Source organism: Condylura cristata, unplaced genomic scaffold, assembly GCF_000260355.1.
Source record: "Condylura cristata isolate star-nosed mole 26May11 unplaced genomic scaffold, ConCri1.0 scaffold00009, whole genome shotgun sequence".
Classification (NCBI taxonomy): domain Eukaryota; kingdom Metazoa; phylum Chordata; class Mammalia; order Eulipotyphla; family Talpidae; genus Condylura; species Condylura cristata.
In genome coordinates this window covers 20,384,253-20,401,827 of record NW_004567110.1, presented here as the reverse complement: position 1 = coordinate 20,401,827, position 17,575 = coordinate 20,384,253, and the positions used below count along the sequence as shown (strand labels likewise).

Here is a 17,575-nt window from a genome sequence, read left to right as displayed (position 1 = left end):
ATCTGCCCTCTTTTCCAAAAAAATTGTTCTTAGCCAAACAGAAAATAGCTATAAGATGTTAAGGAGTTAAAACCTTCCCTACCACCATTGTCTGTAGAAAATGGCTAATATATAATGGAATAGAAAAAACTAGCTCAACGTGGGAACAACTCTGGATGCAATTCATGATCCAAAGGTTTCCATGAGATCAGATTGAAGCTGATCTTCAGATCATCGCTGTGTTCCTCTCATTTCCTTCCCCTATCTGACTTCTCCTTTTGCAGGAACCCTCTTGATAACACCCTTGAACACAAATCCACTTCTGTTCCTTTGGAACATGAAGACAGAGCCTTAAACCCTAATATAAGCGCACTTGGACAGCCTACTCACAGGCTATTTATAAAAGTAGTCTGTACATACTTGAACATGAAGAACAGTCAACAACAGAAATATGTATTCAAATCACATCCAAAACTAACACAGCATAGTAGGGAATAACTTGGTTTCCTGTCTCAGTTACAGCAAAAAGCGAAATATGCCAAATTTTCTCAAATAGATCAGAATTTTCCACTATTATATTGTTGCTTTAAATCTAGAATAAATTGTATTTCCCTATTGATAGGATAGATGAAATAGTATAAGTATACTGTGTATCATGTATACTATGAAATGTGTGGAGTACTTCAAAGTAAGCAGCCATTTTATTTTTGTAACCAGTTAGCAATCACAAATTCAGGTGCTCAAGGTGAGGGCAGAATACCATCTTCAGTTGAACCTCCTGATTAATTTATATCTTATTACCAGTTTGGGTAGCTACAGAATGGTCACTAGAATATACAGTTTGAATATCATAATCAGCTGTACCCTTTTATATAGACACAGGCTGAACTCTAAAAGACTATATATTATCTGCAATTGATGATGAACCTAAGAAATTAAGGTAGAAAGGTGACAGTGACTGAGCTTTTTATTACTAATATGTTATTTTTTAGAGAGCATACATCATACTGTATTTTTAAAAAACTGTTAAAAAAAGAAAGAAAGGAAAATAGTAAAGACTTTCCTGCTAACAGAAGATCTTGTATGTCCTGTCAGTTGGGTAACTGCTCACCAGCTGTATGAGGCAATGTTAATATATTTGAGCAATGCAAAATCTGAAATCCATCACTCAATAAAATATGGAATATAAAAGAGAGTTTTATATTTTATATCCCACATGTATACTCATCCTTTTGAAATGTTAATGAGTTCATAATAATAGGTCAAGTCAACACAACAGAAAAACATGTCTCATTGTAATGCTAATTACATATGCTATTTGGTCCCACTTTGATTACTTTCTGAATTAAGATTCAATCAATTAAGTTTTTGGATACCTCATATCAGATATTCCAGTGTCTTCAAATGCTATCTAGAAACAGGGAAGGGGCTACTGGTTCACTGTACTTACATATCTCTCCTCTCCACAGTAAGGTGAATCCATCTGATTGTGTAGACATGGTTTGTGACGCGAAAAGAAAATCTTTTCTCAGAGATATAGATGGTTCCTTTCTGGGGAATTCCGGTTCAGTGATACCTCAAGCAGAATATGAATGGAATGGAAATAGCCAATTTGGAATTGGAGACTACAGACTCCCAAAAGTGATGCTTACATTCCCAAATGGAAGTAGAATTCCAGTCACTGAAAAAGCACCTTATAAAGGTTTCTTAGATCTTATCTGTTAGTCCTCATGTTTATGAAAACAAAATGTCTCTTTTATTTTTAATGATTGATTTGCTTCAAGAATATATTTTTCAGAGTCTTAATATAACACAGAAAAGATTAACTGTTGATGCTTTTGCAAAGAGCTTCCTTTTAATTGCTAAAATGTTATATACTTATGTTTCTAGGAATTATCAGAGATTCAACGTGCACGTACATCCCAGAATGGCAGAGTTATCGGTGCTTTGGGATGGAATATGCTATGATGGTAATTGAGAGCCTGGATTCGGACACAGAGATCCGAAGACTTTCACCAGTGGCTATTGTGGGCAATGGTTATGTTGATCTCATTAATGGTAGGTGTTCAGTGTATACAGACCATAGTCCCTCAAAGCATTCACTATTTATTGCAGGAGCAGAGATATCTCATAAATTATCATATCAAGCTAGCAAGCATCAGAATACCCTTGCTTCCCATTTGTAAGAGATCTATTTACAGGTGAGCTACTTGACTCTTAGAAGCTACCTATATTAGTAAGCCAGGACAGTATTCCAAATTGGCCATTAGAAGAAGAAAGAGGTACCTTGAGTGATTTTCATATCTGCACTGATAGATGGCATAGATGTTTTTAAGAAATATACGGCCTATCTCTAAAATAACAATTTGCCATACATGAATTAAAAAAAGAAAAACTGATACTGTGATAGTTAAGATACGTGAGATCTAATTGTTTTCAATTTTCAGGAATCCTTGGAAGGCTTAATCATGAAACTCTTTTTACAATGTATGTCTCAGCATTGAGCCTGAGAAAGTTGATTCCTTGCCCAATCTCATTGCTGATAGGCAGGAGAATGGATCAAGCATTTTCTTTCTCGCCTGAACTTAAATATGATTTTAAAATAGAGATTCATGTAAATCTACTATTTTCTTCAGTGGTCTTACTGTACAAATTCTCAGCATGTTAGTTTACCTACTTAACCTAACCAGTGCAGGAGTAAGCATAATAGAAAGGAGTTACTTTTCTGCCTTCCTTCTTAAGCCAAAGGTTGAGAAATGGATGAATAATTGGATGGATGGATATTTGGACATAAATGTTCAACTTAGTCATTGCAATTTATTTCACTGTAATTACTGTGGAGACTTTGTACTATCTGTGTTCCTAGTGCAGGAAGTGAACTTTTCATTTTATATGGATTTAGGTCCACAGGATCATGGCTGGTGTTCTGGATATACTTGCCAAAAAAGGCTCTCTCTGTTTCATAGCATTGTGGCTCTAAACAAATCTTATGAGGTTTACTTCACTGGCACCAGTCCTCAGAATCTTCGACTGATACTGCTTAATGTTGACCAGAGCAAGGTAAGGAACAGTAAGAATAATTTCTTGGGAATTGTTGCATTGATTATTTGCATGTATTTCCAGATGCATGAGGCATTATATCTCCTCCCCTGTTCTCTAAAACAGTCTTAGAGCTCAGTTGCAAGGATCATCAATGTACTCCTAATAAAGGAAAATTAGCTCAGAAGTTTTCATCAGTGTAAAGCATGTACGACCTCTTCAAATATGCAGTGCTCCCATTATGAAATGTGATGGTGAGGCCTATGATTTGTGTGATTAGCAGGCAAATCTGCATTTTTATTTAAAATCAGTATATATCCACATTATACCTCAGAGGTCTAACCTGCCTGCTGCCCAACCAGCCCGCCAGCCCCTGCTAGACTCTCCCTGTTAGTCATTCTCTGAGCTATATTTTCTTTTGAGTCATAGTATTTATATGCTAATAGCCTGTATACATTAATTATCATTATTTCTATTATGTATTGTCTCTTTCCTCACTCAATGAGAGCAGGGACATATGACAATCCAAAAGTAGTGCCTAACTCAGATAGACACTCCATTTTTAACTCTTAAAATAGAATGATTACAAAGTAGTGTGACATTTATTATATTGAACTCAGAGACAATCTCAAAAGGAGATTCCAAAATTACATGTAGCTTATTAATTCCTTCCTGTTCTTCAAAAACTAGTCTCCTTTATATCAAATGGCATGAAAGAAGGGAAATATAAATTAAATTGTATTTAATTTATAATTAAAGGGAAATGTAAATTAAATCAGAAAGAATAGTTCTTCTCCTGATTTTTATTAGTCTTACTACTGAAATTTTCTGAGAGAGAAAGCATTTTTTCAACATCAAGCCTCTGTTCTTTGGTTGCCTTGTACAGAATACAAAGAGGAAAGTTTCCTCTTTCCCCTCTGACCCTAGAGTTAAAGTTTTTTCTATTTGAAAGAAAGCCTTACTTTAATTTAGAAACATTTCTCCAATAATTTCTTTCTTACATTGCACATTTCTACTGAAAATCACTGAGTTAAGTTATAAGGCCTGTATGAATGATTGAATGTCTACTTTATAGTCCATTTTACGTCTTCAATATTTATCTGAAATCCAAAAAACTTTGGTTTCAATATTTTACAGGCAGTATATATTGTTGAAGGACATTTTAAAGTGCAAAATTCTAAATACTTTGTTATCTGCTCTCTTAAGACACAAAATGTTGTTCATTTTTAACAGGCTGTTCTGGTAGGAATTTTTTTCCCAACACTTCAGCGTTTGGATGTTTACGTGAACAAAGTATTGGTCTGTCCCAAAAATACAATATGGAACTCCCTACAGAAATACTGTGAGCTTACTAGACATCTTTCTACAGGTATTTCCTTAAAAAAAAATAGTACACATCATATACATACCTTATTACACATGAAACTCTTTGTACTGTTTCAACATTAATATTTTTAGCTCCCTAGTCATTGATACATTCAAGAGAAAATAACTTTTCAGCCATGTCCCATCAAGTACTAAGATGTGTTCATTCATAATTTGTGTGTCTTGAAAGACCACTCCTAATAGAACTCTTCTCTGCACAAATGATGAGAATATTTTTTCTGGTGTGTATGTGGGACATTCCTTTGCCTCCTGGGATCATCTCCATTCCATAATTGATTGCATATATTTACAACTTAATTTTCATAAATTTTAATTGTTTTGTTAAGAAATACCTTTGATACTAAGTGTTCTGTCATTCAAAGTCTAGAAAATGGAAACTATCTCAATGGGTAGAATTTCATATAGAAAACTGGCTACACTAGTATTGAAAAGCTGAAAAACAAATACTACCACTGTCCTCTTGTAGATTGTATTTATTTGAAATAGCACTGCTTTTAAATGAACATTTTGCTTGGCATTTGGAATGTAAAATACCAAATGCCCTATATTGTCAATGTATGCATACTTTTTTTAGACTACACAAATGCTTTATTAGCTATGCCTTTGTTTCCTTTCATTACTGTGAAGACATGAGGATGAATGGCTTATGCACCTCTTAACTGTAGCTTGAAAGCTGCTTCAATTTATAACGCAAAGCACACTCTGCAGATTTGCAGAAAGGATAAAACAAATAACATCTACAACTTACACCAACAGATATTGAAGAAATATATAGTAAAAATGAAATGATTTCTTAACACCACTGATATGAATGTCTGTTATATTAATAATATTTACCATATTTCTAAACTTTTCATTTCCTTTTGTTAGTGTCACAATGAAATGTTATAAGAAGGTATCTTTCATTCTGGTAACATTATATAGTTCAGCCTTTGTCTGGCTTAAGACACATTAGTGGATTTATTACCACTTAAACATTTTTGATACTTTACCATAAAATTGTGTATGAATTTGCTCATTTGAAATGTATAATAATCTCAATCACTTTGACAAGAATCTTCACATACATATTAGCATATACTTCATTTGTATTACATACGTTTGTCATTGATAACCATAGAGTCATTGAATTTTAAATGCTCTATAAGAGTTGTTATTTAGAACTCAGAAAAATCCATGACTATTAAAGTGAAATTTACATTTTTAAATTACCAAATGCCTTTGGCCATGGCTTTAAAATCCTGAGCAATTAAGTAATATTACAGCAGAGGCTCCTGGCTTCATAATTAGACTTTAATTTTCATTTACACTATATTGATAGCAGGTTAATTTTAAAAGTAAGTATATTCTATAATTGTTATGAATGGTATAGTTTAAATGGTCAGCTTTAATTCTGAATGTCCATTCTGTAAGTATTGTGTTTTCAATATGCTTCCTTTCTTATGAAGGAATGATAATGTTGAACTTTTTTAGAATTTCCTAAATTTGAACATCTATTAAATATTCATGGTGATAGTGTTAATTTAAATGTTTTAACTGTTATTTGTGGGCTCTTTTTCCTCCCTAGAACAATTCCTTCCTAACCTGAATTCTACTCTCCTTGGTGAAAACTACTATGACCCAACTTACCAGATGCTTTACCTTTTGGTTAAAGGAACGATACCTGTTGAAATCCACACAACTGCAGTCATATTTGCTTCCTTCCAGTTACCTACCGTCACAGAAGATGACTTCTATAGCTCTCACAATTTGGTTAGAAATCTTGCTTTGTTCCTAAAGATACCAAGTGACAAAATTCGTATCAGCAAAATAATACAAGGGGAGAGTCTGCGGAAAAAGAGATCTGTGGGACTCACAGTTGAACTGGAGATTGGAGATCCGCCCCCTCAGTCTCTAAGCAATGACACCACAGGTATGAACAGTAGACAGTTGAGAAGGAGGAGTGTAAGAACGAGATTGATGCTAGTGTGACCTGGTGAGCCAGGCCTCGGAAATCCCACCAACTCCAAGTCCAAAACCTAGTAAGAGTCTAGAGACCATGCTCCCTGCCCTACCCCTATAAGACCAGACTATTTTGGGCTTCTGAAGAAATGTCCACATCTATTTTTGTTTTTGTAGTGATTAGTAAATTCAGCAAAATAATTGGTTTTAATATAAAGGATCTGAGAAGTGGCCTTACAGCCAAGAGATTAAGGATGAGAAAGAGTCAGATAATGAAAAGAACAAATACCAAGGGACTTCTCTGACCTCAGACTCTCATGTTCCCCCCCCCTTTTTTTTTTAAGATTTATTTCTGCATACAAGAACTGGGGTATAGGCCAGAGGTAAAGGAGGTGAGAGGATTCACCAGAGAAGGGTGGGGAGCAGAACAGACATATTGACAGGCATACACTGCTGAGGGCAGCAGCAGGCAATACGGGGGGGTCTGCTGTGCCATGGGGGTCCCATCCCTAGCTGGGGATGGAACTCATGCTGCAGTGTCTGTGGCTAGCTTCATAGTGCTGCGCTTTAACCCGTTGAGCCAGCAGGGAAGGCCCTTTTCATGTTGCCCTCTTATCTGCAGTCTCTGTGACAGGGTAGGTGGTCATTACTGATCTGTGCAACTGTCCTTTCTGGGCCTCCTGATATGCAGTTTCTTCTCCAGCCACTCATTCCCAACCATGCTGTCGCCTCCTATGTAGTATAATCTCATTTTGAGACTTAAATATTCTCTATCAGGGAGCTTATGAAGCTTTAGCTTTAAGACCCTTCCCTTGTACAAGTCCTGGAACAGCTTCAATTTTTAGGCCCTGGAGAAATCCATTTAATAACACAGCCCAATCACTGACTGTCATAATAAAAAAAATCAAAAAGTAAAAATCTCGCAAATTTGCTTTTTGAAGAGTACCTTCAAATTGTATACATTTCATACCCAGACACCTGCATCAGCCCTCTGTCTGTCCAGCATGTTTTCCATTCAAATCCCAGGCTCTCGTGTGTAAACCTGGGTTCCTGGTGAACTGCTCACCTTCTGCCACTTAGGGGACGTCTCCCATTTCCCTCAGGAGATTTGCTTTCCTGTGTTGACCCTGTGCGCTGCTACATAGTCATTCTAGAATTCTATCAGTTAGACAGTGAGACAGTTATTCCCTTGTGGGATTAATCTGTGGAAAAACGAGCGAGAATCAATGGAGGTATTGATCAACTGTCTTTATTGAAGGAGGCAGGAAGCATAGGTTTGTATTGTAAACAGATCTCTCCTATGTCCTCTGCCCAGTTATAGGGTACATTTTTTTTCCTTCCTTGTATCTATAAGATGAGGACTTTGGAATCCACATAGTCTGTTAATTTAGTATAAGAGTTGCAGTGATTCACACAGATATTGCTCACCAACTCTTCAAACTTCCTAGTAAGTCATTACTTACGGCAGCAGGAGCTAATATTTACCGTAGTAGCCACTCAAATGTCAAAAAACAAACAAACAAACAAAAAAACACGTGATTTATTGTCTATAGAATGTAATCTAAATTTCTATAAGCACCACTTCTGTTACCTGCCCCCACCCCCTTAGAAGCATTCTTACCTTGTTAGTCATTTTTTTTTCCATCCTAAGAATATGGAAAACAGGACAAGAAGAGGGAAAGATCCATGATGTGCTTACCAGACATGGGCTGGCACAGAAGTTCAATCTTAAGGAAAACTCTACAACTTGGTATAGAGCATATCACAGCAAAATAGTGGAAATGGAGAAAAATATGTGCACCTAGTAGTATGCCTGACTCCCTAGCACCTTCATGTAGTGTCAGGCTTCCAGAAGTTTCCAGTTCTCTTAGAGGAGATTACTTAAGTACTAAGGGGGTCTCTAGATAAGAAGAGTTCTGAGGCCATCCATATGTGCTCTTCAACTTGAGGTGTCTGGTTCCTGGGAGATAGCATAAATGGAGGCTTTCACCAGTCAAATAGCCTGAGAAAACCTACAGTGCACCAATATGGTACGGCAGACCGCTCCTGTCTCTCCTGCTTCTCCCCTGAGCAGTATACTTCATCGATCTGCCTGTTCTGCTCCCCACTCTGTCTCTGGTGAATCCTCTCACTGCCCCTGTACCTCTGGCCTGTACCCCAGTTCTGTGTGCATAAATAAATGAATCTTTAAAAAAAAAATAGAATGGAGACTAGAGAGACTCGATCTTGAAAGCCAGTACTGTCCCAGATGTTGACTGGCTGGAATTTCAAAGGTGTGGAAGAGATACATAGGTGTCAGTAATTAATTTTAGAGTGGGGAAAGGAGAGGGGAAGTCAAGAATGAGATCAAGCACAACTACCAGGCTTCTCACAAAAGTTAGTACAGTAAAGAGAGGCATTATTTCCTCAGGTAAAGAGCATTATGGGGGACAACAGGTGTAAGGGAAACTGACAAGCAAGAAGAGAACGAAAACTACTTGCAAGGTGAAAACTAATCTCGAAATGGTCTATATCAGGGAAGGTAACAATTTGTTAGTAATTTTTTGATAACACTGACTACTTCTTAATATGCTTGCTTGCTATAAATTTCAAAATGCTAATTATTTTTCCACTCCCGAATTTATCATTTTTAATTATATGTGATGATAGACACTCATAATGGTTTTTCACTTCTAAACAAGGAATGACATAGGACATATTCAAATATATTTTCTTTTTTTAAAAGATTTTATTTATTTATGCATACAGAAATGGGGTACAGGCCAAAAGTACAGGGGTGGCAAGAGGCTTCATCAGAGACAGAGTCGGGAGCAGAACAGGCAGTTTGAGGAAGTACACTGCTGAGGGGAGCAGTTGGCGAGATAGAGGTCTGCTGCACCATGTGGGTCACCCCCGGGGCGGGGATTGAACTGGCACTGAAGCAGCTGCAGCTTGGCTTAGTTTCACAGTGCAGCTTCCTGACCAGGGAGGGCCAATATTCAAATATATTTTCATTAAGCTTTCATTCATTTATTTGTATCTATTTTACCTATCTTTTTCTTTAATTCCAACTTAAAAGCATACTAAAATAATTTGTCATTTCCTTAAACTCATGAATATGTCTACCATATTTAGTTTATGCACAGTGAGAAAACTATAAAATTCTATGTGTGTGTAACAATGCAAGACTTGTGAAAAACTCTCATGTGTTCCACATTTATATATTCTTATAACCTGCATATCAAAATACTTTCACCATAGGCCAGATGCAGTTATCTGAACTCCAAGAAATTGCTGATTCTCTTGGACAAGCTGTAATTTTAGGAAAAAGCAGCAGTATCCTTGGGCTTAATATATCTTCCATGTCTATTACCAATCCTATCCCCAACCCAAGTGATTCTGGCTGGATTAAGGTAAGAAAATGCAACAAGAAAATTGCATCTTAACTATTTAAAATGTTATTTTATTTTTCTAATTTGAAATCTTTCCCAATTTCAAGACAGTAAAGAGTATGTCTTTGTAATTTATTGTTGGCTAATTTTTATGGTATCAATCAAATGATAAACTGATTGGAAAATGAGCATATCTCCTAAAAAGTATTTACTGTTATAAAAAGTGCTCTGTTTTAATATAACAAGGCTTCTTAAATATGACCTCCAGAAAATATTGTAATCCTATAACTCACCTACTAAGCATATTTTTAAATATGGATATTACCCGTAGCTGGGCTAAGATGAATTTTGTTAATGAATGAAGTAGATCATGTGAAACCACGTCACCACTCATGACGTTTCCAGGTGACCGCTCAGCCAGTGGAGAGGTCTGCATTTCCTGTCCATCACGTGGCCTTCGTGTCCTCACTCTCTGTGATCACTCAGCCCGTGGCAGCACAGCCAGGACAACCATTTTCTCAGCAGCCTTCCGTAAAGGCAGTAGATTCTGATGTAAGTTACAACTCAGACCATGATTGATTGAAAGGAAGGTAGCAAGCTACACATCCTGGAAGGCAGCCAGTGCCACTGATCTGAAACAATGGCAACCTGAGGGTGCACTGCCTTTGGGGAGCTGAACTCCCACCTGTCGATACCACCTTTTTCTGTTTGAAAAATAGTTGTTTTCAGATGAATTTTGTCTGCTTGTGTAGGAAAAGGACCTAGATTTTAAGTTTGTAGTGAGGCATTTTTTAAAAATAAAGTTTTTTTTTTTTTAAGATTTATTTATTTATTCATATAGAACTGGGGTACAGGCCAGAGATGCGGAGGGTGAGAGGATTCACCAGAGACAGAGTGGGGAGCAGAACAGGCAGATCTACGAAGTACACTGCTGAGGGGAGCAGCGGGCGGGTCAGGAGAGGTCTGCCTCACCATGTGGATCTCCTCTGAGGCAGGCGGGAATCGAACTCATGCGGAAGTGGCTTAAGCTTCTTAGTGCTATGCTTTAACTCTCTGAGCCACCAGGAAGGGCCTTAAAAATAAAGTTTTACAGATCTTACAAGGAAAAAGATCTTTTTAAGCAGGGCAGTTACTGTTCTCTCTATTCTTTTTTTCTCTTTAGGGTAATTGTGTATCGGTTGGGATCACTTCACTGACATTAAAGGCCATACTAAAGGATGTCAATAATAACCAAATCAGTGGTCTGAGGGGAAATACAACAATTCCATTTAGCAGCTGTTGGGCCAACTACACAGACCTCATTCTCCTTAGAACAGGTGAGTTTTGGATCCCAGTTACATGCCCATAAGTAAGGACTATTACAAGTGAACAAAACATTCCGTAATCTGGCCAATAAATTACAGAAATCAGAATATTATGCCTCATTTCAGAAAACATTTATTCTAGCCTACAAAAATATACTTAATATGCAAAGACAGACAAATGAAAATAAGCAATTAAGGAAAATAGAACATATAATTTGTGGCTAAACATCAAAATGATACCATGAGTCCTCTCTCTCCCCCTTTTCTTCCTTGTTATCTTTTTTTTTTTCATCAAGTGTGGTCTCAGTTGACTGGTTGTACACAGTAAGGATGGTCAAGTAAACTGCTCTTTTCATTATCGTTCAATCAGTTAGCCTGTTTGTAGATGAACCACTGTGAAATTGGAATAACAACAAAGCATAGGAGGAAATTAACAGAGCATCTTTTTGCACACTTTCTGGTAGATCCTCCCTACAAATCCTGCCCCATGGGAAATCCCCTTACAGATTAGATTAGCTTCACAGCCTCTACTTAAAGCTCTATAAAGAGCAAAGCAGTGGCACCAGATTAGAAGAGGTATGGGCTGTGGTTTCTAACACAGAAAATGGAGGTGTGAGAATTAGTTGAGAAATGGTAGAAGAAAGTAAACAGCTGACATTTAATCTTTGATCACATGGATAGTATTACTAATGGATAATAATATCTAGCAACCTATGTCATACTTAGTGCTTGTTTCAGTGGCTATTGCTACATAATAAATCAGTTCCAAATATAATGGCTTCAAATAACTACCATTTCATTGCTCATAGTAGTGTGGGTTAGACGTTGGGATGGATTGCTCCTCCATAATGTCTTGGATTTCTCTGAAGATATCTTACAGTTGGGCATGCTAGGCTTGGTTGGCTTAAAGGGATTGATGAGACTCACATCCCAAGGTCTTCAATCTGGATTTTTGTTGGGGGCTTTACTTCTCTATGGAATGGCCTTTGCACAAGTCTAAGTGTGGACCTTCTTAAATACTGAAGAAAAACACCCACACATCAAGTCATTAAGAAAAAAATGAAACCATTCCACTTTTTCCCTCCTGACTTATTTCACTTAGCACAGTCCCTTCCAGCTCTATCCATATTGTTGCAAACAACATGAGTTTATCTTTTTTTGATCTGTAATAATTGGAATTAATCCCTATTTTTCAGTCAATGAAACCCAATTGGAACTGTATGAAAACAAATTTTAAAAAGGAAATCACATACTATGATTTTTTTCTAGGAAAAAATTATAAGATTGAATTTATACTGGATAATGTGGCCCGAGTGGAGTCCAGAACTTTCAGCCTGTCAGCACAGGCTGTGTCCGGTGGTGGTGGCAGTGGGGGCAGCAGCGGTGGTGGCAGCAACAGCAACAACAAAGCATCAACTGTGGGTCCAACTGCCCAGATAATGACCATAGTAATTAGCTGTCTGGTGGGAAGAATGTTGCTCTTGGAAATATTTATGGCTGCAGTTTTGATTTTGAACATAACTTTAGGTAAGTCCAGTTAAATTCTTGAAGAATGTGTATTTCCACATACAGAGATACTTACATATTCAAGTATGTCAAGATTTACAAAATAAAGACTGAGTGAACAACACTCAGACTTGGTACTGCTGGAGGCACAAAGACACAGTCTTAGTCACTGAGGAAGTAACAGCCTCCATCTGGTAGCGTGTAAGGGGCATATAACCGCAGCTGAGGTTTATGAGGATGTGTGGAATGAGAGGTGCAATAATGTCAAGGCTCTTTCTGCTGCAAGAGGCAAAATCTCAGCTCAAACTTGTATGGGTGGTAAAGTTAACTCACTTAATTGACAAGTCCAGAAGTAGTCTGCACAACCAGAATCAAGTTCTCAACCCATTTATTCAGAACCTGCCTCTCTCCATCTGGACTCCATGTTCCTCAGTGGTAGATTCACAGCCAGGCAGACTCTCGACCACCACCTCTCACAGCAAAGGTACCCCAGGATCGTCATGGTTACATTCTACCAACCAGGCACCTACTACAGAAAGAATAAGCCACTTTCCCAACACTTCCAGCAAGAGTCCCAAAGAATCTCATTGACACGATGTGGCTACACCACCATTCCTGAACCAATCACTGAGGTTGGTGTCTATGGTTTTTACAATGAAATCAAAGTGCTCGTCCCAGCTGTGGTAGGCAAGCAGAGAGAGGGACTGTTAGGGAGATTAGCAGGAAGAAGAAGTCCCTGCGGGCTGGAATAATCGAAGATAATTGTTGATGTTGCTCCATGAGAGCACTTTATAGAGGGACTATGAAGAATGAGTAAGATAAGGAAATGGAGGGAAAGGTACACCAGAACAGGGACATGATAGGTTCAAAGTAAAAAATAAGACCTCTTCAACTAACATGTTCATCTGGGATCTCTCATCTTCCCCGTGCCTCCCAACATGCTTCTTGCCCTGCTACCCCTCCCCAGTTAACGCCAGCGCCATCTTTCTGATCTCTCAGGCTTCTTAGACGACTTCAAGTCTCGCCTCTCTTCAGATGCTCTGGTCATTCATGTCCAACCATGGTGTCTCCCATCTGTCCTTCCTTTAAAGTCGTACTGGTCTGCTTACAACTTTCTTACTTCCCACTTAACCTCTTACAATGGCCTTCTGCTTCCAGATGCCTCAATTTCAGTGTGTCCTCCATACTACAGTCAGATTTATCTCCCTGAAGACTATATAGTAAGGTCATCACAAATCCTCAATAATATCTTTCTACATGCTAATTATAATCTACACCCAGGGCCCTCAAACCAACCTTCAAGAATGGCTCCTTGAAGGTACCAAACCGTTCCTTGAAAAGACTTTCATATATTCTGCATTTATATGTATATATATATATATATATGTGTGTGTGTGTGTGTGTGTGTGTGTGTGTGTGTGTGTAATATATACATATGTCCATATAGAGAAAGGTTTATAAAGATATGGGTAAAAATCAATTTCTTTCCATATTTATCTCCAAATAGTAAAAGATGATAAATACTGTCAGTTATAAGGCACCTAAATATTGATAGATTCTTATATTTGAGTCAAAATGAAAATTCAGAGAAAGGCTTAGGAAGAACTTGAGGTAGGGTAGGAATTTAGAAGGATACTGAGGTATCTCTAGTAGTAAAAGACAAACTATTTTTTTTTAATTTAAATATAAATGTGGTCAGGACCAAAGTACATAATAAAGCTGGTTCTGGAAGTAGCAGAACAACTAGGGGCTGGGGCTCTGAGAATCATCCTTTCTTCCCTCCTAATGGCAGAAACTAATTAGGAGCCAGCTGCCAAGGGGGAGAGAGGCCTGGTGTGAAGAGCTTTGGCCCAGCGGCTTCTGACTGAACAGAGCAGGAAAGGTTTGGCGCAGAGGGACTAGAAGCAAATACCCAGCACACTTGCTATTGCATTATGTGCAGTTTTCTTGTCTCCAGAATCCTAATAAGAGTAAAACCATTTGTTTCTTTCACAATAGGGTGACAGGTGTTGTTTGGGATTATTTGCTCTTCTCAAAAGCATTCAAAAAAGGGCATAAGTATTGCTTACAATGTACACATTTTGCATTTCCTCCTTAAATACATCATTTGCTAATTATCTTCAAAGACTTTTATCCTGCTTGTTCATGACAGCGTTGGAATTTTACAAAATTCAGAACATTTAACTGTCAATCAGTAGTGAATCGTATTGTTCCTGGCATATTTTTACTAGCAGGTTGTTTACAGATGCAAAAAGTTAAGCAAGTACTTTTCCTTTGTTACTAAGCAATGTCATTCTTCAGTTAAAACATAAGATGATTTAAACTTTATTGTATTAGCCCTTTGGGGCTGGTGTAACAATCTTCACAGACTGGGTAACTTATAAGCAACAGAAATTTATTTTTCACATCTCTGAAGACTGGAAGTGCCATCAAGGGTGCCAGTGTGGTCGGGTGCAAGCCCACCCATGCAATTGCAGACCATGTTAACCATTAATAAAATGAGGTGCAGGGTGTCTTTTCATATGCCTTTGTATGCTGAATTAACAATATTTTAATATTGAAAGCCTCATGAAGTTCCACTAAAAAAAATGGCATAACTGGGACGTGAAAAAAAAGCCTATAATGACCACTGTTCTCTCTTCACTGTTCCATAACAGAGTACATAATTGATTCTAGCATTAAATTGCTAAACTTTGAAATACTAATGCTTAATACTCTTGCCCTGTTGCCTATACCATGAAATATTAGAAAAGCTAAAGTTAATAAAATATTTTACATTATGGTAAATGCTACTTTGACTTAAAAAATGTGTTTGCCTTATTTTCACTTTCAGGAAGCAGCTGAATTGCTGTCCTGAAGAAAAAGCTGAACACAAAATATGACAACTGTTTACTAAGAGCTGTTATTTTGCCGAACAAGAAAAATGTCTGTATCATCTTTATGAAATATGCTAAAATATGTTTATAGTGTATAAGATATACTCAATTAACTTTAATCATAGAAATAAATTTTTGATTCCTTATGTTTACATGTTGTTTCATTTCGAAAAAGAAAAACCCTCAGAAGTCTTTGATATTAACTCTAAGATACTGTGTCTATAAAATCATACAATCCTTTAGTCATCAAAAAAGCTTGTTGAGTTTTGACTTAATATCTATAGATCAGATTGGCAGTATTTGAATCCTTGTATTAATTCTGGGATCTGATTTTTCTCTGTCCATTTATGAGACACTGGTTTCCATTGATCTACATCATTTTAATTTCTTTTACTTTACATCAAAATTTATTTTCTTAAGGCTCCTTTCTACCTGGCACAAACATATGTGAATCATTTCAGAGTAAGTTGAATTGATTCAGGATTTTTTCAGTTATCTTGAGTCTTCCCTCCTCCCCTCCCCCAATGCAGGAACTGAAAAAACTTCCAAGAAATTCTATTCTGCCCCTTCATTATTTATATATCCAATGAACAATTTTTGGTTAATTATCTATGCTGTGTCAAGCACTGCTATAAAAATGTTAGGAATATACAGCAGTGAAACTAGTAAAATCACAGTAACAGAAATAAGAAAATTCTAACTCTGTGAAATTTAATTTTAATGAGTAGAAAAAGACAATAAGTAAGAAAAGTAGAAAAAGAATAAGTAAGTAAATATATAGTATATCATATATATATTAGAAATAAAATAATGGAAGTGTGGAACAAAGGGTATTGCTGATTTGAAAACTGGTCAAGGAAGCTCTTCCTGATAAGCTCTTTAGACAGAGATCTGGAAGCCCCAGGGGAAAGAGACTTAGATATATGTGGAAGAGATTCCAGGCAGAGGAAAGTGCCAGTATAAATACCCTGAGTCGAAAGCATAAAGCCAGACTTAACACTCAGTAAGACGGTAATGTTTTTTAATTTCTAAAGATTTTGGAGAAATTGGATTGTTTTAGCCCTTTTTTCAGACTAAGTTGCTCTTTTTCAGCTAGGAATCCTAGATTACCTTGGATTTCTGGGCCTGCCAAACTCTGGCCAGTATCCTAAGAAGAGGTTTCTTGGGATCTATAGGACAGGCCTTTGGATACAGTGCAAAGACCTCTGCTTATCCTTCCCATTGAAAACGGCCTCTACTCAGGCTACACTCCCCTAAGTATCTGCAGAAACATTATACATTGTTAAAGTCATGGACACTGAGAAGATCAAGTTCTTTGAAAGAATTTAGCAACAGATGTGTTATGAGAAAAATATTCTTTGAGTTGTGAGAAAAAGCAAGAGAGAGGATGTAAGGGTCATAGGTGCTGTGCTTCTAACTGCTGCTCTTTAAAGCAAAATGGGCAATAGTGGCAGAGGTTTAACTCAGAACTGTTAACTTCAAAGCCATTGTTCCCACTTTTGTCCTTCTGTGTGCTTTTAACTAACATGTTTATTTCTGATGGTTGCTGATGACAGAAAATTTACATCTGTTTTCCTACTCCTTGCCCGAGCTAAAAAATTCTGACTAGATGATGATAAACCTTTATGGTAGCTTTTAGCAATTTTATTGCTTTGCTTCCAACACATAATTTCATCTACAATATACCACTCTCTTTGCAAAAGATATCCATATGGTAAGAATCATTAGCCACAGTTTACAGGTGAGAAGTCTTGTTCAAGGTAAAAGCCATCTTGTCTACTCTGCTAGGGTAGGTAAATGGATTCTATTGCTGGTTCAGTTTTCTTTTAAATTACAATTCATATACAAAGTAAAGCATATTAAAAACTTGTTTATATTGGTTGTATAAATCTCAACAAATTGATCCTTAAAAATAATAGTTTCAGATGACCAGATCTGCTCAGATCAAGTCTACCTGACTCATAATATAGCTGAGCTGTATTATAGCTACAGCAATCAATGTAAGTATTAATCGAGAGGTAGTACATTGCTGAACCTTACTACTAGAATAGAGAAGTAGAATATTCACCTTTTTTTTTTTTTTTTAAGATTTATTTATGCATACAGGCCAGAGGTGCAGGGGCGGTGAGAGGATTCACCAGAGACAGAGTGGGGAGCAGAACAGGCTGACTGA

At 37.1% G+C, this 17,575-nt stretch overlaps 1 protein-coding gene across 1 annotated transcript in view; it reads left to right on the top strand.

The window, feature by feature from the left end:
- Window positions 1-15,484, top strand: part of PKHD1L1 (polycystic kidney and hepatic disease 1 (autosomal recessive)-like 1) — a 135,503-nt gene extending 120,019 nt beyond the window's left edge. The window contains exons 69-78 of the mRNA XM_012722926.1: window positions 1,449-1,681; window positions 1,870-2,037; window positions 2,882-3,039; window positions 4,252-4,387; window positions 5,972-6,316; window positions 9,586-9,737; window positions 10,122-10,268; window positions 10,879-11,032; window positions 12,290-12,547; window positions 15,360-15,484. Coding sequence (XP_012578380.1) covers window positions 1,449-1,681; window positions 1,870-2,037; window positions 2,882-3,039; window positions 4,252-4,387; window positions 5,972-6,316; window positions 9,586-9,737; window positions 10,122-10,268; window positions 10,879-11,032; window positions 12,290-12,547; window positions 15,360-15,370 — 1,762 coding nt within the window. The 3' untranslated portion in view covers window positions 15,371-15,484. The remainder of the gene's footprint in view (window positions 1-1,448; window positions 1,682-1,869; window positions 2,038-2,881; window positions 3,040-4,251; window positions 4,388-5,971; window positions 6,317-9,585; window positions 9,738-10,121; window positions 10,269-10,878; window positions 11,033-12,289; window positions 12,548-15,359) is intronic.
- The last annotated feature ends 2,091 nt before the right edge of the window (window positions 15,485-17,575 follow it).